We start from the raw sequence: 19932 nt of genomic DNA, 5'->3' as shown, positions 1-19932 counted from the left end.
CCTAAACTTGACAATGGCAAGTCCTCCAATATCTTGTAGGTTCTCTTCAGCATATGAAATTTCTCTTGAAAACCTCCCTTTTCCTCAGCTCCCCCAACTCCCAAGTATATAGTCAGTCATCCCTCACAATCCAGGTGCAGCAGCTCTTTCTGCCCACGTGTCCTCTCCCCTTTAATAAAATCACCTTTTTGCACCAAAGATATCTCAAGAATTCTTTCTTGGCCATCGGCTCTGGACCTCACCAACATTCAAAAACTACATTAACTGTCTGCCCTGATATTCCAATTTTGGAATGAGTCAACATGGACTTAATTGTAACAGGGTAAGGAGGGTCCCAAAAGTCCCATGTCCCATGGCAAGTACATATTCAAGAATGAAGGCTGACTCTTTCCAGCAGCATCTCAGCTTGACAGGAATAAGTGGTACCTAACCTTTTACAGGACATTTTAAGCTCCACACTGTAGCCAAAGCCACTGGCACTAGGAACCCTCAATCCTCTGAGAGTACCCTAAATGCATGGCCCTGGTCACTGATGGTTTAGGTCAGCCGGAACCTAATGGTGTCCCCTGGGCCACTGGGTCTGGTTAGCCTCAGTGCCAGCTCTGCAGAACTGAATCAGAGGCGGGTCCTTCCTTCATTGATCACATTTCAGAAACCTGGGCTGCTGCCAAAGGTCTAGCTGTCCAGTATGTTATTTAGAAAACTATGGACTAGTGGATTAAGGAACCCCTCCATCCACTGCCTTGTTGGGCTGTGTACTGTGGGAACCAATTGCAGTGCTGAAATACTTGTCTGGGTCCCTCATTTAGATGCCTATGGTAACGGTTTGTTCTTCAGAGACTAACCAGAATCAGGCTGCTGATTGAGCCTGTTTCTGACTCAGAGGTATTTCTGCATGGCACAAATGTGACACCCCGCCCTCCCCCAGTATTACTGAGGTATATTTGAGAAATAAAATGGTATGATATTTAAAATACACCCTTAGCTACGAAGCATGGTCTCAGTGAGCTGGTAGAGTGGTGGGGAGATCTTGGGCACACGGAGGTCAAGGATTGAAATATGCACCACCACCACCGTCCCCTTTTTATGGGGAGCAGTTTCCTAAGAGGAGTGGGGAGGGGTGTTTGGAAAAGAAGCTTGGGTTGTTCAAACGTGTCCTGGAGTCCTAGCTCAGCCTTGCCCTTCAAGAGGTGCAATGAAGGGGGAAGAAGCATCCCAGGCCTTCCCATCCCCATCGCCCAACTCCCTCTGTTAAGGTGGTCCTCAGAAGTGGGTGGGGGGCTTTGATGAGTGACGCTTGGAACGGAGATTAGTCAGAGGCAACACTGCTCCCACTCTGTGTGAGGAGACAGACTCCGACGCATAGTCACAGTGCCAGCCCTAGGGATGGACTTTCTGAGACACAGGACAGACAGACAGACACGCGGGGTTGGGCTCTGGTGGTGGTGGTTATGGTTGTCGTATGTGGTTCTGGGGGCTGCAGGACCAAGGCTGAAGAGAAGCAGTGAAGGGGAGACATTTATGCGGAGATCTGAGCATTAAATAGGAACTGCTCTCCAAGTAAAGGGATGGTTTGAATAAATGCTGTTTGACGTGAAAGAGCATGATGTCGTGGGAGGGCGCTAGTTTTCCAGGACCGCTGAAGTGTAAAACGGGGAGCGGATGTGCCTAAACACAGTTTAGGAACCAGATCCCCAAGGGCCTTGAATATGAGCCCGAGGGGTTTGAGTTTCATCCGGAGAGTAAGGCAAGTCACCACCGTTCTTTGGGCCTCCGCATAATAAGGCAAAAACCAAAGGCTCACTCCCTTCTCCTCCCTCACAAAGTTGCCGATAATAGGCCCACCAGCCACCAGGGGGACCGCCTCAGGAGCCAAAACCTGCAGGCAGTCCTGGTCCCCACATGACGTCATGCAATCCTAGCGACGCATGCGCAGAAACTTTGTGCCGGACTCGCCAGAGGGCAGGTTTTGCCTCCTTTGAATTCCTCCATTTATTGGCTAGGAACCACTGCTCGTCTCGCTCGTTGTTAGCGGCGACGTAGGCGGGTACAATCTTGGTCGCTAAGATACCGCGTACATCCGTTTCCTTCCCCTCTCTACTATACTGAGGCAGCCTGACCTCAATGCCTTCGACCAATGGCAAATGGGAGGTGGGCGGGGCTTCGTTTGTCCGGACCAATGAAATGCGGGCTTGGCCGGCGTAGCGCGGCCAATGACCGTGGGGCAGCCCCTGTAAAGTGGCTCGGGTGCCCCCACGCTCTTCTTTCGTCCTCTTCTCAGCCCTACCCCTCCCTGCCCCGGTTTCAGCACGGCGCGGGCCGCAGTCTGACAGGCGCGGGACGGAGCCAAGATGGCGGCCGCCGATGGCGACGACTCGCTGTACCCCATCGCGGTGTTGATAGACGAGCTTCGCAACGAGGATGTTCAGGTCCGGAGGCCCTGGGGGTCTTGGGGAATACGGGAAGGGGAAACGGGGGCACGGACGGCCCTCGCGGAGAAGGCTCAGTGTTCGCTGGGAGTGGCGGAAGGGGGCGGCGGCCAATCAGCGCCCAGCTCTCACGTCTCCAGGTCCCCAGACTGGATGAGACGGCGCCCGGGATTGGGTGTTAGCCCACCGGAGGGCGGGAGGCAGGCCACCCTGGAGGGGTCCCGGGCCTGCCAAGTGCGCGCGGCGGCCCCGGTCCTGGAAGCCGAGACCAGGGAGTGGGTCGGGCCACTGGGTGGGGCAGAGGGAAGGGCTCGGCCCCTTGGGGATGGGGGTGCGCAGCTTGCTCCAAGTGGGGGAGGGGCCCCGGGTTTTTCGGGGCTCTGGTAGGTTTTCTCCTTTCTGTGTTCCGGCGGCTGGGCCTCAGCACTGCGGGGTGAACTCTCTAAATGGGGACTGAGAGATGACGGCTGCCTTTCCAATTCCTGCTCTCCCTCCTTTTCAGTTTCGGTGTCGAATCCCGAAGGGGAGGGGTTGGCGAAAACACTCCATTCCCAAGGGGACAGCTAGCCAAATTTAAGCGGGGATTTCGAGGTAGAAATTCGCCCCGCTTCTGGGATCCTGCTGAACTGCGGGTGGGCAGTTTACTAAACAGGCTGACACATTACTAGTGAGTGGATGGGCCCCGGCAGAGCCGCGCTGCCTAGGGGTTGAGAAGACTAAGGACTCCACGGTTTGCCCATCCCAGCTCCACCTCCCTCCCGCCGTGTGACCTTGTGCAAATTACTTCACCGCTCTGGGCCTGTTTTCCCTGAAATCTGGGCTAATAATAGTTAAGCCTCACTGGGTGGTTGTGATGGACTGGGTGAGTTAAGACTACAAGTAAAATAGAACGGTGCCTAGTTGTTATAAGGGCCCAATAAATGTTAGCGGCAGTTATTGGGAGTAGTAATTGAAGAGGTCCCGTTCTCCCTTTATAGGGGCCTCAATATTTCTTTTTGTAAAATTGAGCGGATGGCACTGGGCCCAGCTTCCTAAGTTCGAGGTGCATCACAGGTTGTGGAGTCAGACGGGCTGCTGTTGTACTCCTGGCTCTTCCACTTCTTTCTAATTGACATGAGCAAGTTGGTTGATCTCCTTAGTCCTTGCTTTCCTCTTCTCTCAGATGGAGGTAGTTATCTAGTTCACAGGGCTTTTGTGTGAATTCATTCGTTCAGTAAACACTTGCCACATATCAGTTATGGTGCTGAGGATATAATGGTGACACCAGTTGTTATACAGGAGGCAGATGTGAAACAGCTGAATACATTATTAACAGGTGTGAGATGTGGGAAGGCAACAACAGGGCATCGTGATGGTGAATCAGTATTTATTGGGCCTCAGCTCTGAGTAGGGCATTATTTTAGGCACAGGTATACAACAGGGAACAAGGTAGACAAAAACTAGTGGCCTCATAGAGCTTTATGTTGCATTGTGGGGAAACAGACGATAAGACAATTAAGTTAAAATGTGTACTATGTAAGATGGCAATAAGTGCTTTGGAGAAAAATGAAGCAGGGATGTGGAGGAGAGGAGAGTGTTACAAGTTTAGACAGAATGACTAGGGAAGGCCTTATTGAGAAGGGGACATTTGAGCAGAGATGTGAAATGAGGAGCAGGCCCTCATAGATATCTGGGGAATAGCATTCCAGGTAAAGGAAGCAAGTGCAAAGGTCCTAAGGCAGCAATATGCAGTGTATGTTCTGCGAACTGCAGGAAGCCAGTGTGACTGGAGCCAAGAGAATGAGCTGTTGGTGTTGGGAGCCGAAGATGAAAGGGCCTATGACTCAGAAGGCTCTTGTGAGAAGTCACTTCAGCCAGGTGTTGCCAGATCATTGAGCACGATTCAAGGAAGAGTTCTTGAGATGTTTTATGTGCAACTTAACAAGTTTATTTAAGTAGCATGGGGACCTGTGGGCCGAAGGCACTGTACTTCTGTATGAAGCCAGTGGTTATATGCTTAGTGCTCAAGGGGCAGGGGATGTGCAGGGAGTATTAGATCATAAATGTTTTCTTCGAATTTCTACTTGTATAACTACTTTCACAAGGTTTCTCTGGTGCTTATCATTTAGCTTGGTATTAACTGTTGGTAAGAGGTATGGGCAGTCATGAGACCCTTTAAGAATGTAGAAAACACCTCGTATTTGGTCCTTACGGAAACTATGCAGGCTACAGGTCATCCTTCTGGGCTAAAGGTGAATATTTTTCTGCTGCTTTCCCTCATGACAGGAATTGGGAAATGGCCAGAGGTGGCCTTTGCCTTTTTGTTTTTAATAAGGTATTATTGTAAACACCAGACCTTTTTGTTTACATATTATCCATGGCTGCTTTTATGACACAACAGCAGGGTGGAATTGAATAGTTGCAACAGAGACAGTTTGGCCCTTTAAAGCCTAAAATATGTTCTGACTAGTTCTTTACAGTAAGGAGAATGTCAGCCTTTGGCTTAAACCACCTCTGTATTAAATCCCATCCTCTCTTCCCCAGCCTTCTCCCACCCCCTGCCCCCAAAGTAGCCCATGTTACCAGGTCCTTACCGACCTTGGTAGACCTGTGCTGTTCAGCGTGGTAGCCACTCTGTGGCTATTGAACACATGAAGTGTGGCTAGATTGAGTTGAGATGTACTTGTAAGTAAAATACATACCAGATTTCAGGGGCGCCTGGGTGGCACAGCGGTTGAGCGTCTGCCTTCGGCTCAGGGCGTGATCCCGGCATTATGGGATCGAGCCCCACATCAGGCTCCTCCGCTATGAGCCTGCTTCTTCCTCTCCCACTCCCCCTGCTTGTGTTCCCTCTCTCGCTGGCTGTCTCTATCTCTGTCAAATAAATAAATAAAAATCTTAAAAAAAAAAAAATACATACCAGATTTCAAAGACGTGCTATGGAGAATGTTAAACATCTCGGTGAAGCTTTTCATCTTCATTACCCATTGAAATGATAAAAATTTTGAGTTGAATAAAATATATTAAGATTAATTTTGTATGCTTATTACTTTTTTTAATGTTACCAGAAAATATAAACTTACATGTATGCCTTGCGTTTATTGTCTGCATTATATTTCTTTTTTCTTTCTTTTTTGTCTGCATTATATTTCTGTTGGAGTGTGCTGACTCTAGGTCATACTCTATTCATATATAGAAGGAGAAAGCTGGTGGGGTTTTATTTTTTTAAACACTAAATATTTTGTTCTACAACTTGCACTTTTCACTTAGTTTTGCTTCCGTATCTTTTCATGCAGGTAATTACAGATCTGTGTTTAAAAGGAGTTTGAACATTTTCCCAAGAATCAGAGACAGAATCTCAGATTGCACCGTGCCCATGTGTATGGGCTTTCTGAGGACAGGGCTTGGCTCTGATTCATCTCTCAGGATTCAGTGGCTCAGTACAGGCCTCAGAATAGAGGAGCTCAGAAAGGGTTGAATAAATAATAATAAGAGCTGGTCTCTGTTGGGTGCTTGCTGTGAGTGAACTGCTGCAAAGGGCGTTACATTTACGAGCTTCCTGAATTCTCATAGCCACCCTCGGAAGTAGGTCCTGCGCGTACCTACATTTTCCTCATGGGGAAACTGAAGCATAGCATAGTATGTAACTTGGCCAAATTCATGCAGCTGAGCAGTGGAGGACCCAGGAAAAGTTCCCAAAGGAAGTGTCAGACCTGAGGAGAGACTAGACCTTGGGGTGGACAGAAACTTGCTGACTGTATCTATATGCCAGATGTTTTAATTGGTCTTTAATGAGACAGTCTAGGATACTAGAAAGAACGTGGGATTTGGAATCCTCTAGGCTTGATTGATTTGCTTGGCAAATACTTGTTCAGCGCCTCCTGCGCGCCAGACTGTCTTAACTGCTAGAACACAGCAGGGAGCGGAACAGCAAAGCTGCTGCCTTCGTGGGGCTTACGTTCTAGTAGAGGAGGCAGACGGTGGGTCAAGAGTGTGATGTCAGTGGCAGTAATTGCTTACTACAGAAATAAGGCAGGCACCAGGGTCTAGAGCAAGCCCAGGGCTGCTTTTTATTTATTTAATTTATTTATTTTTACGGATTTTATTTATTTCAGGGAGAGGGAGAAGCAGACTCCCCACTGAGCCCGATGTAGGGCTCAATCCCAGGATCCATAGATCATGACCTGAGCGGAAGTCAGCTGCTTAACCAGCTGAGCGCCCCAGGCGCCCCTCAGGACTGCTTTTTAGATAGGGTAGTGAGGGAAGGTGATAGTGGAGGAAGTGAGGATCAGTGAGGAAGTGATAGTGAGCAAGGACTTGGATGAAATGAGGGAGAATGGGGGGGGCAGTCCAGACAGTTGGTACAAAGGCCCTGAGGTGGGATCATGCTCATTGTGTTTAGAGAATAGCAAGCAGGCCAGCGTGGTTAAAGAGAAAGAATGGCAGAGTGGTGAGAGGTGAAGACTAGTCTGGAATGAGATCAGGTGAGGGCCCGTGGACCAGAGCAAGGGCTTCTGTGAGTTTCAGGAGCTGTTGCAAGGCTTTGCGTGGAGGAATGACATGTTCTGACTTAATTATAAAGGATCCTCCTGGCTGTTGAGTAGGGGCCAGGCAGGAGCGGATAGACCTGTTGGGGTGTCCTTGCAGAGCACCCAGGACTGGCATTGGCATGGATGTAGGGAGAAGAGCTTAGATTTTCGGTATGTTGAGAGGAGGGCTGTTGGGGTTTGCTGGTGGATAGGATGTAATGTGTTGAGTGGGGAGAGGGGGAGTCAAGGATGGCTGAACTTTGAATCCCAGCTCTGCCAGTTTGTTCCTCCTTGTCCATGCACCAGTTGTTTTTCCTCACTGGGCTGGGATTCCTCATCTGTAGAGCGGGAATAATGATGAGGAAGCAGCATGTGCTGTGGAGATTGGTGAAGATGCCGTGAATTGGCAAATTAAGTGGCTGCCTAGAAGTAAGCGTTCAGTACATGACGATCTTGTCCAGTTGTTGCGGTAGCTTATTGTTTCGTATTTGGGAACATGATGTGCAAAGAGATTGCATCCCTTCCCTAAGGCCTCCGCAGTCAGAGGCAGAGGCCGGACTGCAGTATCCACGGGTGTTCGGGGCCTCGTGTCACTAAACAGTGTGGTCCGCTGGTTGAGAGGCTAGGTTTCTGCGTTAGAGTCTCTGTTTTCTCATCTGTAAAATAGGGGTGATTTTGTAATTTAGGAGTTTGTAAGGGGGTTGTGAGGATTAAATAGTAGGGTACATGGAAAGTGCTTGACGTGTTGTAAGTGTTTAGTAAGTGTTGGCCTGCAGTAGTCATGGTGCTGGTGAGATAATGGGGGCCTTGTGGAGGTGAGCTGCTTGGGTGTTTTTAAAGACTATTTATGTATGTATGTATGTATGTATGTATGTATGAGAGAGAGTGCACAGGCATGAGCGAGAGCCGGAAGAGGAAGAAGCAGACTCCCTGCTGAGTGCAGAGTCCGATGTGGGGCTTGATCCCAGGACCTGGAGATCATGAACTGAGCTGAAATCAGTCGTTGGCCGCCGACCGTCCGCGCCACCCAGGCGCCCCTTTAAAGACTGCTCTTTCCCTGATTCCTCTAGAGCAGTGGTTCTCAACTTGGGTTGACTTCGTTTCCCCAGGAGACAAATGTCTGGAGATATTTTTGGTTGTGAGGATACTTTTGGTGGGGGGAGTGCATCTAGGATCCCGCGGGGAGAGGCCAGTGATGCTGCCCGGTGTCTTACAGTCCACAGGGTGGCCCCCACCGCACAGGTGGCCCAGCTCCAGATGTCAATAGTGCTGAGGTTTAGAAACCCTGCCTGCCACACGCCCAGCAGCGTGAGGAGTACTTTTATTCATTAAGTCCGCACGAGAGACATTTGAGATAGGTGCTAATTTACTTTTCTTTAAAAGTTTTTTTTAGTAGTTAAATATCAGATTTCAGAAATTGATTGCCACATGTTTTCACCTGGTCCTCACCCTTCCTCAGGTTTTTTGGGGGGGGTTATTTGCTTTTAAGTATTTTGAAAATCACTTCCAGGCTTCAGACATTTTCTCCCACATACTTGGTTGCGCACGTCTGAGACTGGATGTTTTTATAGCCGCGGTGCCATCATCGGCGTCATAGCAAGCGGTTCTAACTGTGACTCCTCGGTCCTCTAAACCTCAGTTCATCATCAGATTTCCCTGACTGCTTCAGAAGTCTCCTTTACATGTGGCTTGTTTAAATCAGTTTGTGAATTTGACTGTGAATCTTGGCATTGAATAAATAAGGATACTCAGTGTCCCACAGCCTAGTAAGTAATGACACTAGGAATTAGCCAAGGGCACTGGGTTTCAGGGCAGCACTCATTCCTCACCACCAGGCTGAGCCCCCTGTGCAGACAAAGTCTGGGCCTGGAAGTGACACACGGAGACGGTGCTGTGGGTAGATGCAGACCAGAATTTCAAGTCCTCGTCTGGCCTCTTTCCAAGTTACTCAACACTTCTGGCCTTGATTTTCTTGTTAAATGCAGAGAGGGTGGAAGACACAGGCTGGGGCGTGTGGGTTAGTGAGATGGGCTGTGTGAAGGCCCTGCGGTCACCGGCCACTGACCGAGACCTTGCAGCAGCTTGCCCCATGTCCATGTCTCAGGAGCGTGGAGTTACGAGCTCCGACTTCTTTTTATGGAATGCATGGGGAACTGGTGAAGCAGAACTTAGAACTGAGGTTGCTCTCTGAAGGGTAGAGCTGGAAGAGAGACGTTGTGTAGGCTGGCAGTGCAGAACTGGGTTCAGGTTGCTGTTCTGCCCCAGCTCACTGGGTGGCCTGCATTTCCCTCTGCTTCATTTACTCTCCTGGCTGTGGAATGACTGGGGCTGGTGTCTGCCTCTTGCGTTGTGATAAGAATTACAGGAGACAACATGTGTGGAGTACCTAGCTGTGGACCAGGCACCTATTAAGTTCTCTAAACTGTAGCTGAGTTTTTAAAAACTGAAATGGTTTCTTTTTATGCTTTTTAGCGTGCCCAGCCCTGTACTAGGTTCAGGAATCACTGCTGATAACAGTCCTGACCCTTGTCCCAGAGACAAGTCACCTTCCAAATGAGGGAAACAGATGTCCATAAATAATTATGCCAGGGAAAGTGCTTCGAGAAGCATTCACTCCAATGCTGCGGCTTGAGGGGGGAACGATTACTACTCACATCCCCCTCCCCCGAAATGTCAAATACGGAAGAAACAATGGTAAAGAACAGCTAACACTGAGGTGCTTGCTGCCTGCCAGGCTCCGTCTCTGGGTTCTCCCTATTTGATCATTCCGGCACTATTGTAATTCCCATTTTACAGCGAGGAAACGAAAGCTCCAAGGTGCCCAGACTTGCCTGGGGACCCTTAGCTAGTGGGTAAAGCCAGAGTACGTGCTCATTTGTTATTTAAAAAAAAAAAATTCAAAAAAAAAAAATTCAGATAATGTGGAAATACAGGTTGTGATGCCCATTTTCACTCTTCAGCAATGCTAAGTGATTACCAGGTGGGTGCTTACTTTTTCACACCCACACACATTATGTTCATTTAAAAACATGATCCTTTGTGGAATACGGAAGAAAGATATGTAGATTTAGGACTTTATAGGAGGTAGAGAGACTCCTGTCACTCATTGAGCATGTCCCCTGGCCAGCCACGGCTCCTTGTTAAAGCGCACACTTTATATTACAGACCCTACTACCCCATTGCCAGCCACCACCTGTCCCAAACAGTAACGACTTGGAGCATATTTCTCTAGATACTTTTTAATCTCTGCTTCTTCATTTAAAAAATAATTAATAATAATAATAATTAATCCCGCAGATATTTATTAGGCTCTAGCTCTGTGCCAGGTGTTACCCTAGGTTCTTGGGGCACGGGGTGAAGAAGACAGGGTCCATGCCCTGTGAAGCTGATGTTGTAGTGGGGAAGGACCAACTGAACGAAGAAGTCTGTGTCACGTGGTGAGAGTTCATATATGTGAGGAGTGAGGGCATGCCGTTTCCCCTGGGTGGTCATGTGTGAGGATCCAGCAGAGGTCTGGGTGAAGTAGGGGGAGCCCTGAGGTGTCTGGAGGGAGAGCGTTTCAGACTGAGGAGACAGTACATCCGCGAGTGCCAAGAGCTGGGTGAGAGTGGTGTTGCGTTGTTGGTTTGTTGGTTACCGTCAAGGAAGCCGTTGTGACAGGATTTCCAGGGGCAAGGGGGCGTCGGGCAGTGAGAGTGGGTGGGGAGGGGGCTAGATTATGTTGGGCTCAGAGGCCATAGCAAGGCCTTTGGATTTTACTCTGAAGGGAAGATGGATTGCCTGTGGCTCACACCGTACCTGTTTGTGACGGGAAAGCTCCCTGGGGCCACACTGTACGTGTCCATGTCAGGGAAGCTTTGTGGATGCAGTGGGAACACGGGCCTTAAAAAGTGAGTAGTGCTTCTGCAGGTGGATGTAGTGGTGGGAAGGGCGATTTTGTGCGTTATGTCTCCACGTACTGGGCATATAGGCAGCCCCAGCCCAGGGTTGTTGTGAAACCATGGATGTGCAATGTCGTGGGTGTTTGGGGGACCGTGCACAGGGTAGTCTTCAGCACAGTGCCACGATCAAGGGACAGTAAGGATTTCTTATTGATGTTATTAATGGCTGCTCCATCAGGAATGTCACAGAGCACCCAGCCAACAGTGGTTTCAGCAGGTTAAGGATTCATTTTTTCCTTACATGACCAGTTCGGCAGCTCAAGGATATCACAGAATTGGGTCAGAGTATGCCGTTCCTTTGACCTGCCTTGTGTGGCCACAAGATCGCTGCAGCATCTGTTGTCATGAAGTCCTGACAGAACCACACTGGAAGCAGGGGCCAACCCAGGACAGAAAGGTTTTTTCCCTTGTCATCCTCCCTTTTTTTCCCAAGAAGGAAAATCTTTTTTGAAGCTCCTTGGCTCACTTGCCCTTGTCTCTTTGTCCAGAACTAGGTCATGTGCTGAGTTCAGTGGAATTTAGTTTGGCTATAAATAAGAGGAAAATTCGAAATGAGGCTTAAATTGTTTGAAGTTTATTTCTGACTTAGGACCAAAAGCCTGATGGCAATGCAGGCTGATGAGGCACTCTTGTACTCATCAGTGTCAGGGTCTTAGGCTCTTCCGCACTATACTCTGCTTGCATGTCCTCCATCCTGCCCTCCCCATCTCCTCACAATCCCAAGGTGGCTGCTGAAGCCCAGCCATCATAGCCCCATTCCGAGCAGCAAAGAGGGAAGAAGAGTATGACCACAGATGGCCTTAAGGACACTTCCTAGAAGTCACACACACCATTCCCACTGGGATTTCACTGGCCAGACGTTAATCTCCTGGTCTTGTTGGATGAAAAAGCAATTCAGAAATGTCTTTTCCCGGAGGTCATGTGCACAGCTGAAAACCAGGGGTTACGAGCGGTGGTATAACCCATCGCAGGAGCCCTTAACCTGGGGCCCACCTAGAATTCCAGCACAGGTCCATGAATTCGGATGGGGAAAATAACATCTTTATTTTCAATAACCTATAACTCCAGTTTAACTTTCCCCCTAATATGAATTGTAGTATTACAAGAGCAAAGTATAGTGTCAGCAAGGCCTATGGAAATCATGACTGTTCACATCTCATTTCAGCTGTTGGAGGTACTTCTAGTGTTGTCTGTGTTCTCTGTTTCAAAACTGGTTGTTGTTAGACCTGCTAAGCCCCCCCCCCCCCCCCCCCAGTTAAAAACACAGAAATCCAAATTGGTGGTACTGGTTAAGAGCCAGGTGACTGGGGTTCTCATCCTGGCTCGGCCACCTCTAAGCTATGTGAGGTTACTTAACCTCCCTGTGCCTTTGTTTCCTCGGCCGCATAATGGGTGGTCCTGAATCTTCCTGAGGTCGTCTCTCGAGGATCAAATGAGTTGAGACGTGAAGGTAGCTAGAGTGGTGCCGGGTGCAGGGTATGCACCATGGGAGTGCTTGCTGTTACTTCTCTTTCGCTCTCAGAGAAAGGAAAGGAGACCCGGGAGGAGCAGCTAGCCTGCTGCCCCGCGTGCCCTTCTTGAGATACCTGAACAGAATCAGGATGCTGTCAACAGGGAGAGGTCACCACTGTCATTATTGTCTTTGCTAGTCCGAGGGTGTTCCCAGGTTTATGTCACTTGGTACTCACAGTACCCTTCTGAGGATGGGTGATACTATAATCCGTATTTCAGAGGTGAGGAAATGAGGCCCAGAAAGGTGCAGAGTGGCCCGAGATCCCACAGCTCATATATAAAGCTGCTTAGCCTTGAACCCAGACTGTGTGTCTCCGGAGCGCCACCCGGTGCTGCCTTTCTGGAGTGTTCCTGGTGCTGTCAGTGCTGACCAAAGCAAGCTGACATTCTCAAATATAGCAAAACCAGAATCTCCAGCGATGGCAGGAGGGAAGGGGGCTCTCCAGCGTGGCAGAGATGGCCTCATTCTTAGGCGCCCACCCCTTGGGCGCCTTTCCTAAACTACAGAGATGTTGAGATGAAGAGTCTGGTGCCTGGCTTTCAGTCTGGGCTCTGCTGCTTTCTGGCAAATGACAGCTTCTCTGTGCATCAGCATCCTCACCCTGAAAACAGTCCCTGCCTCAGAGCTCACTTCAAGGATCAGATGTGTTATTTCTCCACGTCGAGCACATAGCAAGCAATCCAGTGTTAGCAGCTATTGTTGCTGGCATTACACTTATGCTCGTTCCCTGCTAGTGTCTCATCCTCAGGGCTGCTGCTCACTGGTTGGGTCCCTGGCTCTTGTGTGCATTTCCCCATAGCCCAGCTCAGAGAAGAACCCAAAGATCTAACTGGGAGGTGACAAAGAGGAAGGAAACAGGCAATAAAGTCAGTCCCCCCCCAATGTTTTATTATGGAAAACTTCAAACCTACAGAACATTTAAAGACTTGTGCAAAGGCCCGCAAACTACAACCCGTGGATTGAATTGAGCCCATGGCCTGCTTTTGCACATGCAGTCTCATTGGAACACAGCCCTGCCCGTTTGTTTGCCTGTTGTCTGGTTCTGTGGCTGGTTTCGTGCCAGTGCGCAGTTGAGTACTTAGGACAGAGACCGTGTGACCCAAGATGCCGAAAATACGTCCTTGTTGGCAGTTTACGGGGAGGGTTTATACTTACGACCTGTATTCATTCATCCTTAGTGTTCACCTTATTTCGTTATGTTTCCATTGGTCCGTCTCTATAGGTGTTTTGTTTTTTGGCTAGATAAGATACAGGCCTCATAATATTTAATCTTGAGGTTCTTTGTTGCTGGAGAGGTGAGTCTTTGGACAGTGTTAAACCCCAAAACCCAGTGACGTTGTATGAGGAATGTGAATGCATTTTTCTGAAAGGAGAGGCCACCGTAGCCGTTTCCTTAGGGTCCCATTATTGTCTGTGATCTTAGAGATTTTTCAACCCCGGGACCAGGGAACTGATGTAGGATCCCAGTCGCTCACAGACCTCTTTGGGAAAAGAACTGGCTGAGGGAGCCCCATCCCTTCTCGTTCTGCCTCTCCTTCCCGGAAGAGGATGCCTTCTCTGTGCCCAGCAGTGGCTTACTCACTCAGAAGGGTGTTTCCTTGCACTCCCACACGCATGACCTCACTTCGTTCCGCCACAGCCCTGTGAGCCGGGAGGGGGGCCGCACTATTGAGCTGGAGAAACAAGGGTTTCCATTCCTGGTGGGCTGTGTCATCGGAGCAGCTGAGTCCTGGCTCTCTTGGTGCTCACTTCGGCATGTGTCTGCCTCTCTGAGCCTGTCCCCGCCGTCGTGAAAGGGGGTGTTGGATGCCAACCTCCTTAGGAGTGAGAGGATCGAGAGAGGTCGTAACACCTAAGTGCTCCATGGGAGAGCTGCCCTGTGTTAGCCAAACGTGTTCGAGTCCCAGGTGCCACAACAAATCACCGCTCATTGTGGCTGAATGCAACAAAGATTATTCTCACAGTTCTGGAGGCCAGAAACGTGAAATAAGGTGTCAGCAGTGTTGCTTCCTTCTGGGGGCTCTGGAGACGATTCCTTTCATGCCTCTCTCCTAGCTTTTGGTGGCTGCTGGCAATTCTGGACGCTCCTTAGCTTATGTGGATACACCCCCTTGATCTCTCTCCCTCCATCTTTGCGTGGCCTTCCGCTCCTTGTGTCTCCATGTCTCCTTTCCTGTCTCATCAGGACACAGTCATAGGCTGTGTAGAGAAAACTCACTCTTCTGTGTGTCTCCTTGACTCTCACGTCACTACCACACTCCACACTCCTGACACCACGTGTACGGTTCTCCCCCTGCCATGCAGGTCTCTGCGGGACCAGCGGAATGTCTTACAATTCATTTCAGTTGTAACGCTAACCAGAGCCCGCGCCGACCCCGCAGGTGAAGGGCTCTCCCCCCAAGACCGCCCCCCGCTTCAGATGCCTGTCGCAAGTAATAGGTCCCCACGTTATCCACGGCTTCTGTCAGACTTGGCTACAAATTGGAGGTCCCATGACCCTGTCCTTGGACTCGATGATTTGCCAGAACAGCTCACAGAACTTAGGGAAACACTTAACATTTATCACCTTGCTATCTAAAAAGAGAAGGGAAAGGGTTTGGATGAACACGCACAGGAGAGCTACACAGGGTGAGGTCTGGAAGGGCGCTGCGTACAGGAGCTTCTGTTCCTCGGCAGTCGGGGTGCGCCACCCTCTTGGTACATGGATGTCTTCACCAGCCTGGCAACTCCCCAACCCTGTACTTTGAGGATGTTTATGAAAGCTTCATCATGCAGTCCGTTTCCAGCCGCTCTCCCAGTGATGGCGGTGGGGCTGAAAGTGCCAAGCTTCTGACTATGGCTTGGTTTTTCTGGTGACTGGTCCCCATCCAGGAGCCCACCAAGATATGCTTCATTAGAACGAAAGGCATTGCTGTCTCTCAGGAAATTCCACGGGCTTTAGGAACTCTGTGCAGGAACCAGGGGCAGAGACTAGGAAACATACTTTGTTTGACTGTTTCACAAGGGCTCCCCCCTAAATTTGGGATAATTTCATCTTGAGATGCTGACTTAATTGTATCTGCAAAATCCCTTTTTTCACATTCTTGAGTACTAGGGGTTAGGACTAGAGCGTGTCTTCTGGGGGCCACTGTTGAACCCATTCTGCTAGTGCTATTACTACTGCTAACAGTACTCCTGTTTACACAGTTGTTACAATATTCTTTGTTCCGTTAATCATCATTGCTAGCTGGTGGTCCGGGGTTTTCAGTCCCTGCCCCACAGCACCCGAACTGTGTGACCCTTAGAAGGGACTTTTGCTCCCTCAGCCTGTTTGCTGCTCTGTAGAGTGGGGCTTATAACAGCTCTGACGTCCGGGTTGTCGTGAGCGCCTGTGCGTGTGAGTGCCCGCCGAGGACCTGGCACAGAGTAAACTTGCTGGAACGTGGCCACCCCTGTTGGAGCGTGCCAGGGGGTGCTGCGTGCAGGAGGGGCCAGAGCAGAGCAGGAGGATGAGGCGGGGGGGGGGCAGTGTGTGCTTTCAGAGGGGGTCTTGGAAAGCACCACTCGGTGGGTGTCTGCTCAGTGAGACGTGGTGGGTGCTTTTGCTGAGTCTGCTGCTGCCATTGTAATTTACAGCCGCTTGGTAGGTGTGTGCCAAGTGACTGTTCCCCATCCTTACACACATTGGGCTTCCAGAGGTTGCCTGGGTCTGGAGCTTGTCACACACCCCTAAGTCTAGGCGTGCTAACATTGTCCCCTGCTCTTGTTCTCTCACTAGCTTCGTCTCAACAGCATCAAGAAACTGTCCACCATCGCCCTGGCCCTTGGGGTGGAAAGGACCCGCAGCGAGCTCCTGCCCTTCCTGACAGGTAAGGAGGTGGACTCCTGGGGCCCAGGCCGAGTGGGGGATGTCGGGGGGTGGTTCCCGTTAAGTAAGAGAGGCCTCGTGAGGGATTTAACAGATGGTGAGTGTCTGCCCCTGCCCCGTGCTAGGCACGGTGGGGTGGGGAGCAGGATTGGTGAACGGGGTCTGGAGGCAGATGGAACCAGGTTTGAGTCACAGCACTAACAGTTAAAAGCTGGTTTCTTGAGGTGAGTCACTTAACCTAACTGTTCTTGGAGTTTTTATGTATGAAGTGCAGATAAACACGCATGTGCTGTAGCATGGATGTGAGCATTCGGTAACAGTAAGAATAATTGACATTTATCCTCTGCCTGCCACGTGCCAGGCAGTGCTCTAAACGCCCTCTTGTGAGCATTGGGTTAGTTCACGGTCCTCCGGATGGGGGCCTGTGCTCCGTAAGTACACACGGTGTTGCTCCCCGTTGTGAATCTCGCAGCGGCTCCTGAGGCTGGGGCCGACTGCTGCCCCCATTGTACAGGTGAGGACACCGAGCATGAAGAGGGGAAGGAGTACAGTTGCCTGAGATCCCGCAGCTGGGAGGTGACTCGGCACAGCTGGGGAGTGACTCGGCAGGGGTTATTTATCTAGTCGTGCTGGCTGCGCACTTCACAGCACTGGTTAATGACTCGGGGTCCTGAGAGCCTGGGTTCAAATCCAAGCCCCACCGCTTTCTAGCTGTGTGACCTTGGGCAAGGTATTTCACATCTGCCTGCCTCTGCTTCTTCGTGTGTGACACGGGCCTAATCGTATAACCTGATGTGAAGATTAAAGAAGATGCCATGCGAGGTGCTCACCCAGTCCGTGCTCAGCACACGGGACGGCTGCTAAGTGTTCTGTCTGAAGGTGCGTGCAGAGCGCTCGGCACCGTGTCTGACGCACGCCGGACCGCCACGTAGCGGTCAGTCCTCTGTTCCCACTGTTCTTATTCCTGCTTTATACTTTTTGAAACTGCAGCTGAAGGCTCAGTCACTAGTGAAACTCCTATAGGATCCTTTAATTTGGGCTTAGTGGTGATGCCGGGGAGAAAGGGAGCAGAGATGATGATTCCTTCTTGTGACATGTGGGGACATGAAGGCCTGCAGAGGTACAGGGATTGCCCATGGTGACAGCAGCTGATGACTGAGGAGCACAGGTTTATCTGCCTGGGAACGCCACACGAGGAGCGGGTATCCATGTGACACTGAGCAGGTGACCTGAACTGAAGCTTCCACTGGCGGACTGAGCACAAGACTTGAAAGCTCTCGAGCGCTGAGACGGGGCGGCTGGGGCACAGGGAGTGTGATGTGTGGCACGGTGGTGTAATAACATGGGTAAAGGGGGCGCCTGGGTGGCTCAGTTGGTTTAGTGTCTGACTTTGGCTCCGGTCGTGATCCTGGGATGCTGGGATTGAGTCCCACATCGGGCTCCCTGCTCAGTGGGGAGCCTGCTTCTCCCTCTGCCCCCTCACTTCCCTGCTCATGCGTGCTCTCGCGCTCTCTCTCAAATTAATAAAAGATTAAAAAAATAAAGTGGGTAAAGAAGTTGGTGGGACCTGTTTGATTCCAGCTGCCACCAGCCTGCTGGCAGACCTGGGTAAGCCACTCCATTTCCCCTAGCCGCAGCTCCCTTACCTGTCGCAGTAAGAGGAGGACCTAGCTCACAGGGCTGTTGAGGATTAAGTGCTCCACGCAGAGCTGAGTCCGTAGAAAATGCTCGGTACATGCTGCCGGTCCCTCTATAATGAGGTAGTGGGGAAGGCAGCCTGGGGAGGGCACTGGCAGGAGTACACAGTAAAATGGAGCAGGACTGAACGTGGTGATGGGATGCAGGGAGAGGCACAGGGGCAGGTGGGTGGTAGGGGGTTGGGTTTTGCCAGTTTGAGTGCCAGGCGGCAGTCTGGGATTAATCCCGTAGGTGAAGGCAGGGAGCCGTTGTAGCTAGCGGCTGGAGGGTGGGCGGATGAGATGTAGAAAATAAGGCTCCTGTGCACACAGTGTTGTATTGAGGGGGCGGGATGGGCAAGGAAACAGCGCAGGAAGTGGAATTGGGATCGGTGGCTGAGAGCAGAGACCGTGGGGTTGGGCCGCCTGAGTCCCAGCCAGGACATGCTTCATTTCCTCTGAAACGGGAATCATCATCTAATACGTGGGCTGTTGTTAAGATTCAGTGAATTTTTTTTTAAAAGATTTTATTTATTTATTTGACAGAGATAGAGACAGCCAGCGAGAGAGGGAACACAAGCAGGGGGAGTGGGAGAGGAAGAAGCAGGCTCATAGCGGAGGAGCCTGATGTGGGGTTCGATCCCATAACGCCGGGATCACGCCCTGAGCCGAAGGCAGACGCCTAACCGCTGTGCCACCCAGGCGCCCCTCAGTGAATTTTTTTTTTAAGATTTATTTATTTGACAGAGGTGGGGAGAGAGCGAGAGTGTGCACGAGAGAGCGAGCACAAGCAGGGGGAGCGGCAGGCAAAGGGAGAGGCAGGCTCCCCATTGAGCAGGGAGCCTGATGTGGGACTCGATCCTAGGACCTTGGGATCATGACCTGAGCCAAAGGCAGACGCTTTACTGACGGAGCCACCCAGGCACCGCAAGATTCAGTGAATCTAACATACGCATGCTCTTTATTACATCATAGAGCCACACGTGACATCACAGTAATGCAAGTGAGAGGAACTGCAGAAGCCACGAGATGGAAGAGGAGTCAGGCATTCAAGACAGATTTCTTTGGGTTGCTTTCATTAAATGGTGGCAGATTTTCTTTCCTTTGGGCTTCACCCATTGCAAAATGTTCAAAATAGCAAATGGCAGATAGACTGCATCTTTCAGAAAAGATGATACTGTTTCGGAACAAGCTGAGAGCCCTCTCTGAGCTCACACCTGCAGGACACGCACAATCAGTGTTGTGAGGGGAAAATTACCATATGATGCCCCACTGTGTTAGAAACAGGTGTTGGTAATTTTTAGGCCATAGTGAGATGTGGGTGGGTTCCAAGGTGAGTCAAGTCACCTGCGTGCCAGTGGCTGAAAAGTCACCTGCCATTTAAAGACTTGTACCCAGGCAAACACCAGTGAAAAGTATCCTCAGAAATCCCAGGTTTGCCTTAAACACACCGCATGGTTTTGTTGGGAAGCTGTACGAACGCGGGTTCCCCGGGGCCGAGGAGAGTGGCTTGATCCTGCCTTTTGTCATGGTCATGGCATTTCTTCAAGTTCAGAAAAGAGTGTTTTCTCCTTAAAGGATCTGGATTCGTTTAAGCTAATGCACAGTACAGTTAGAAAGTACTTTGGAGTAGGCCATCCGTAGGCATAGTTCATAAATCTCTCATGCACACCGCTGTGTGCTGTGAGATGGAGAACAAATCAAACTTTGTCTTCGTGGAGCTTCTGTTCCAACCGGGAATAAGTAGTGATGAGGCCAGAGAGACAAAGTAGAAATAAGGGTAAGGGATATTCCAGTGGTGGTCAGGGCTGGTCTTCTTGGGGGTGTGACCTGAATGGCACCTACCCTATAGGACTCTGAGGGAAGAATGTTCAGGTGCGGGAAGAGGCACGCGTAGGATGGGCACAGTGTTGGAGGGAAGATGTGAGTTGGGGATCGGTACAGTGGCCACATCACATGGGATCATGGTGTATGGAGTCTAGATTTTAGTTCATGTTTCTTAGAAACCATTGGAAGGT

The 19932-nt window shown here is 50.3% G+C and overlaps 1 protein-coding gene across 2 annotated transcripts in view; it reads left to right on the top strand.

The window, feature by feature from the left end:
* The first annotated feature begins 2177 nt into the window (after window positions 1-2177).
* PPP2R1A (protein phosphatase 2 scaffold subunit Aalpha) overlaps window positions 2178-19932 on the top strand; it is a 70215-nt gene continuing 52460 nt past the window's right edge. For both annotated transcript variants that reach the window (XM_026488214.4, XM_026488218.4), the window contains exons 1-2: window positions 2178-2429; window positions 16149-16239. In XM_026488214.4, the coding sequence (XP_026343999.3) occupies window positions 2352-2429; window positions 16149-16239 (169 nt within the window). In that variant the 5' untranslated portion in view covers window positions 2178-2351. The remainder of the gene's footprint in view (window positions 2430-16148; window positions 16240-19932) is intronic.

This window comes from Ursus arctos, unplaced genomic scaffold (assembly GCF_023065955.2).
Source record: "Ursus arctos isolate Adak ecotype North America unplaced genomic scaffold, UrsArc2.0 scaffold_19, whole genome shotgun sequence".
Lineage (NCBI taxonomy): Eukaryota > Metazoa > Chordata > Mammalia > Carnivora > Ursidae > Ursus > Ursus arctos.
The sequence above is the reverse complement of the archived record's forward strand: the minus strand, read 5'-3'. Positions and strand labels throughout refer to the sequence as shown.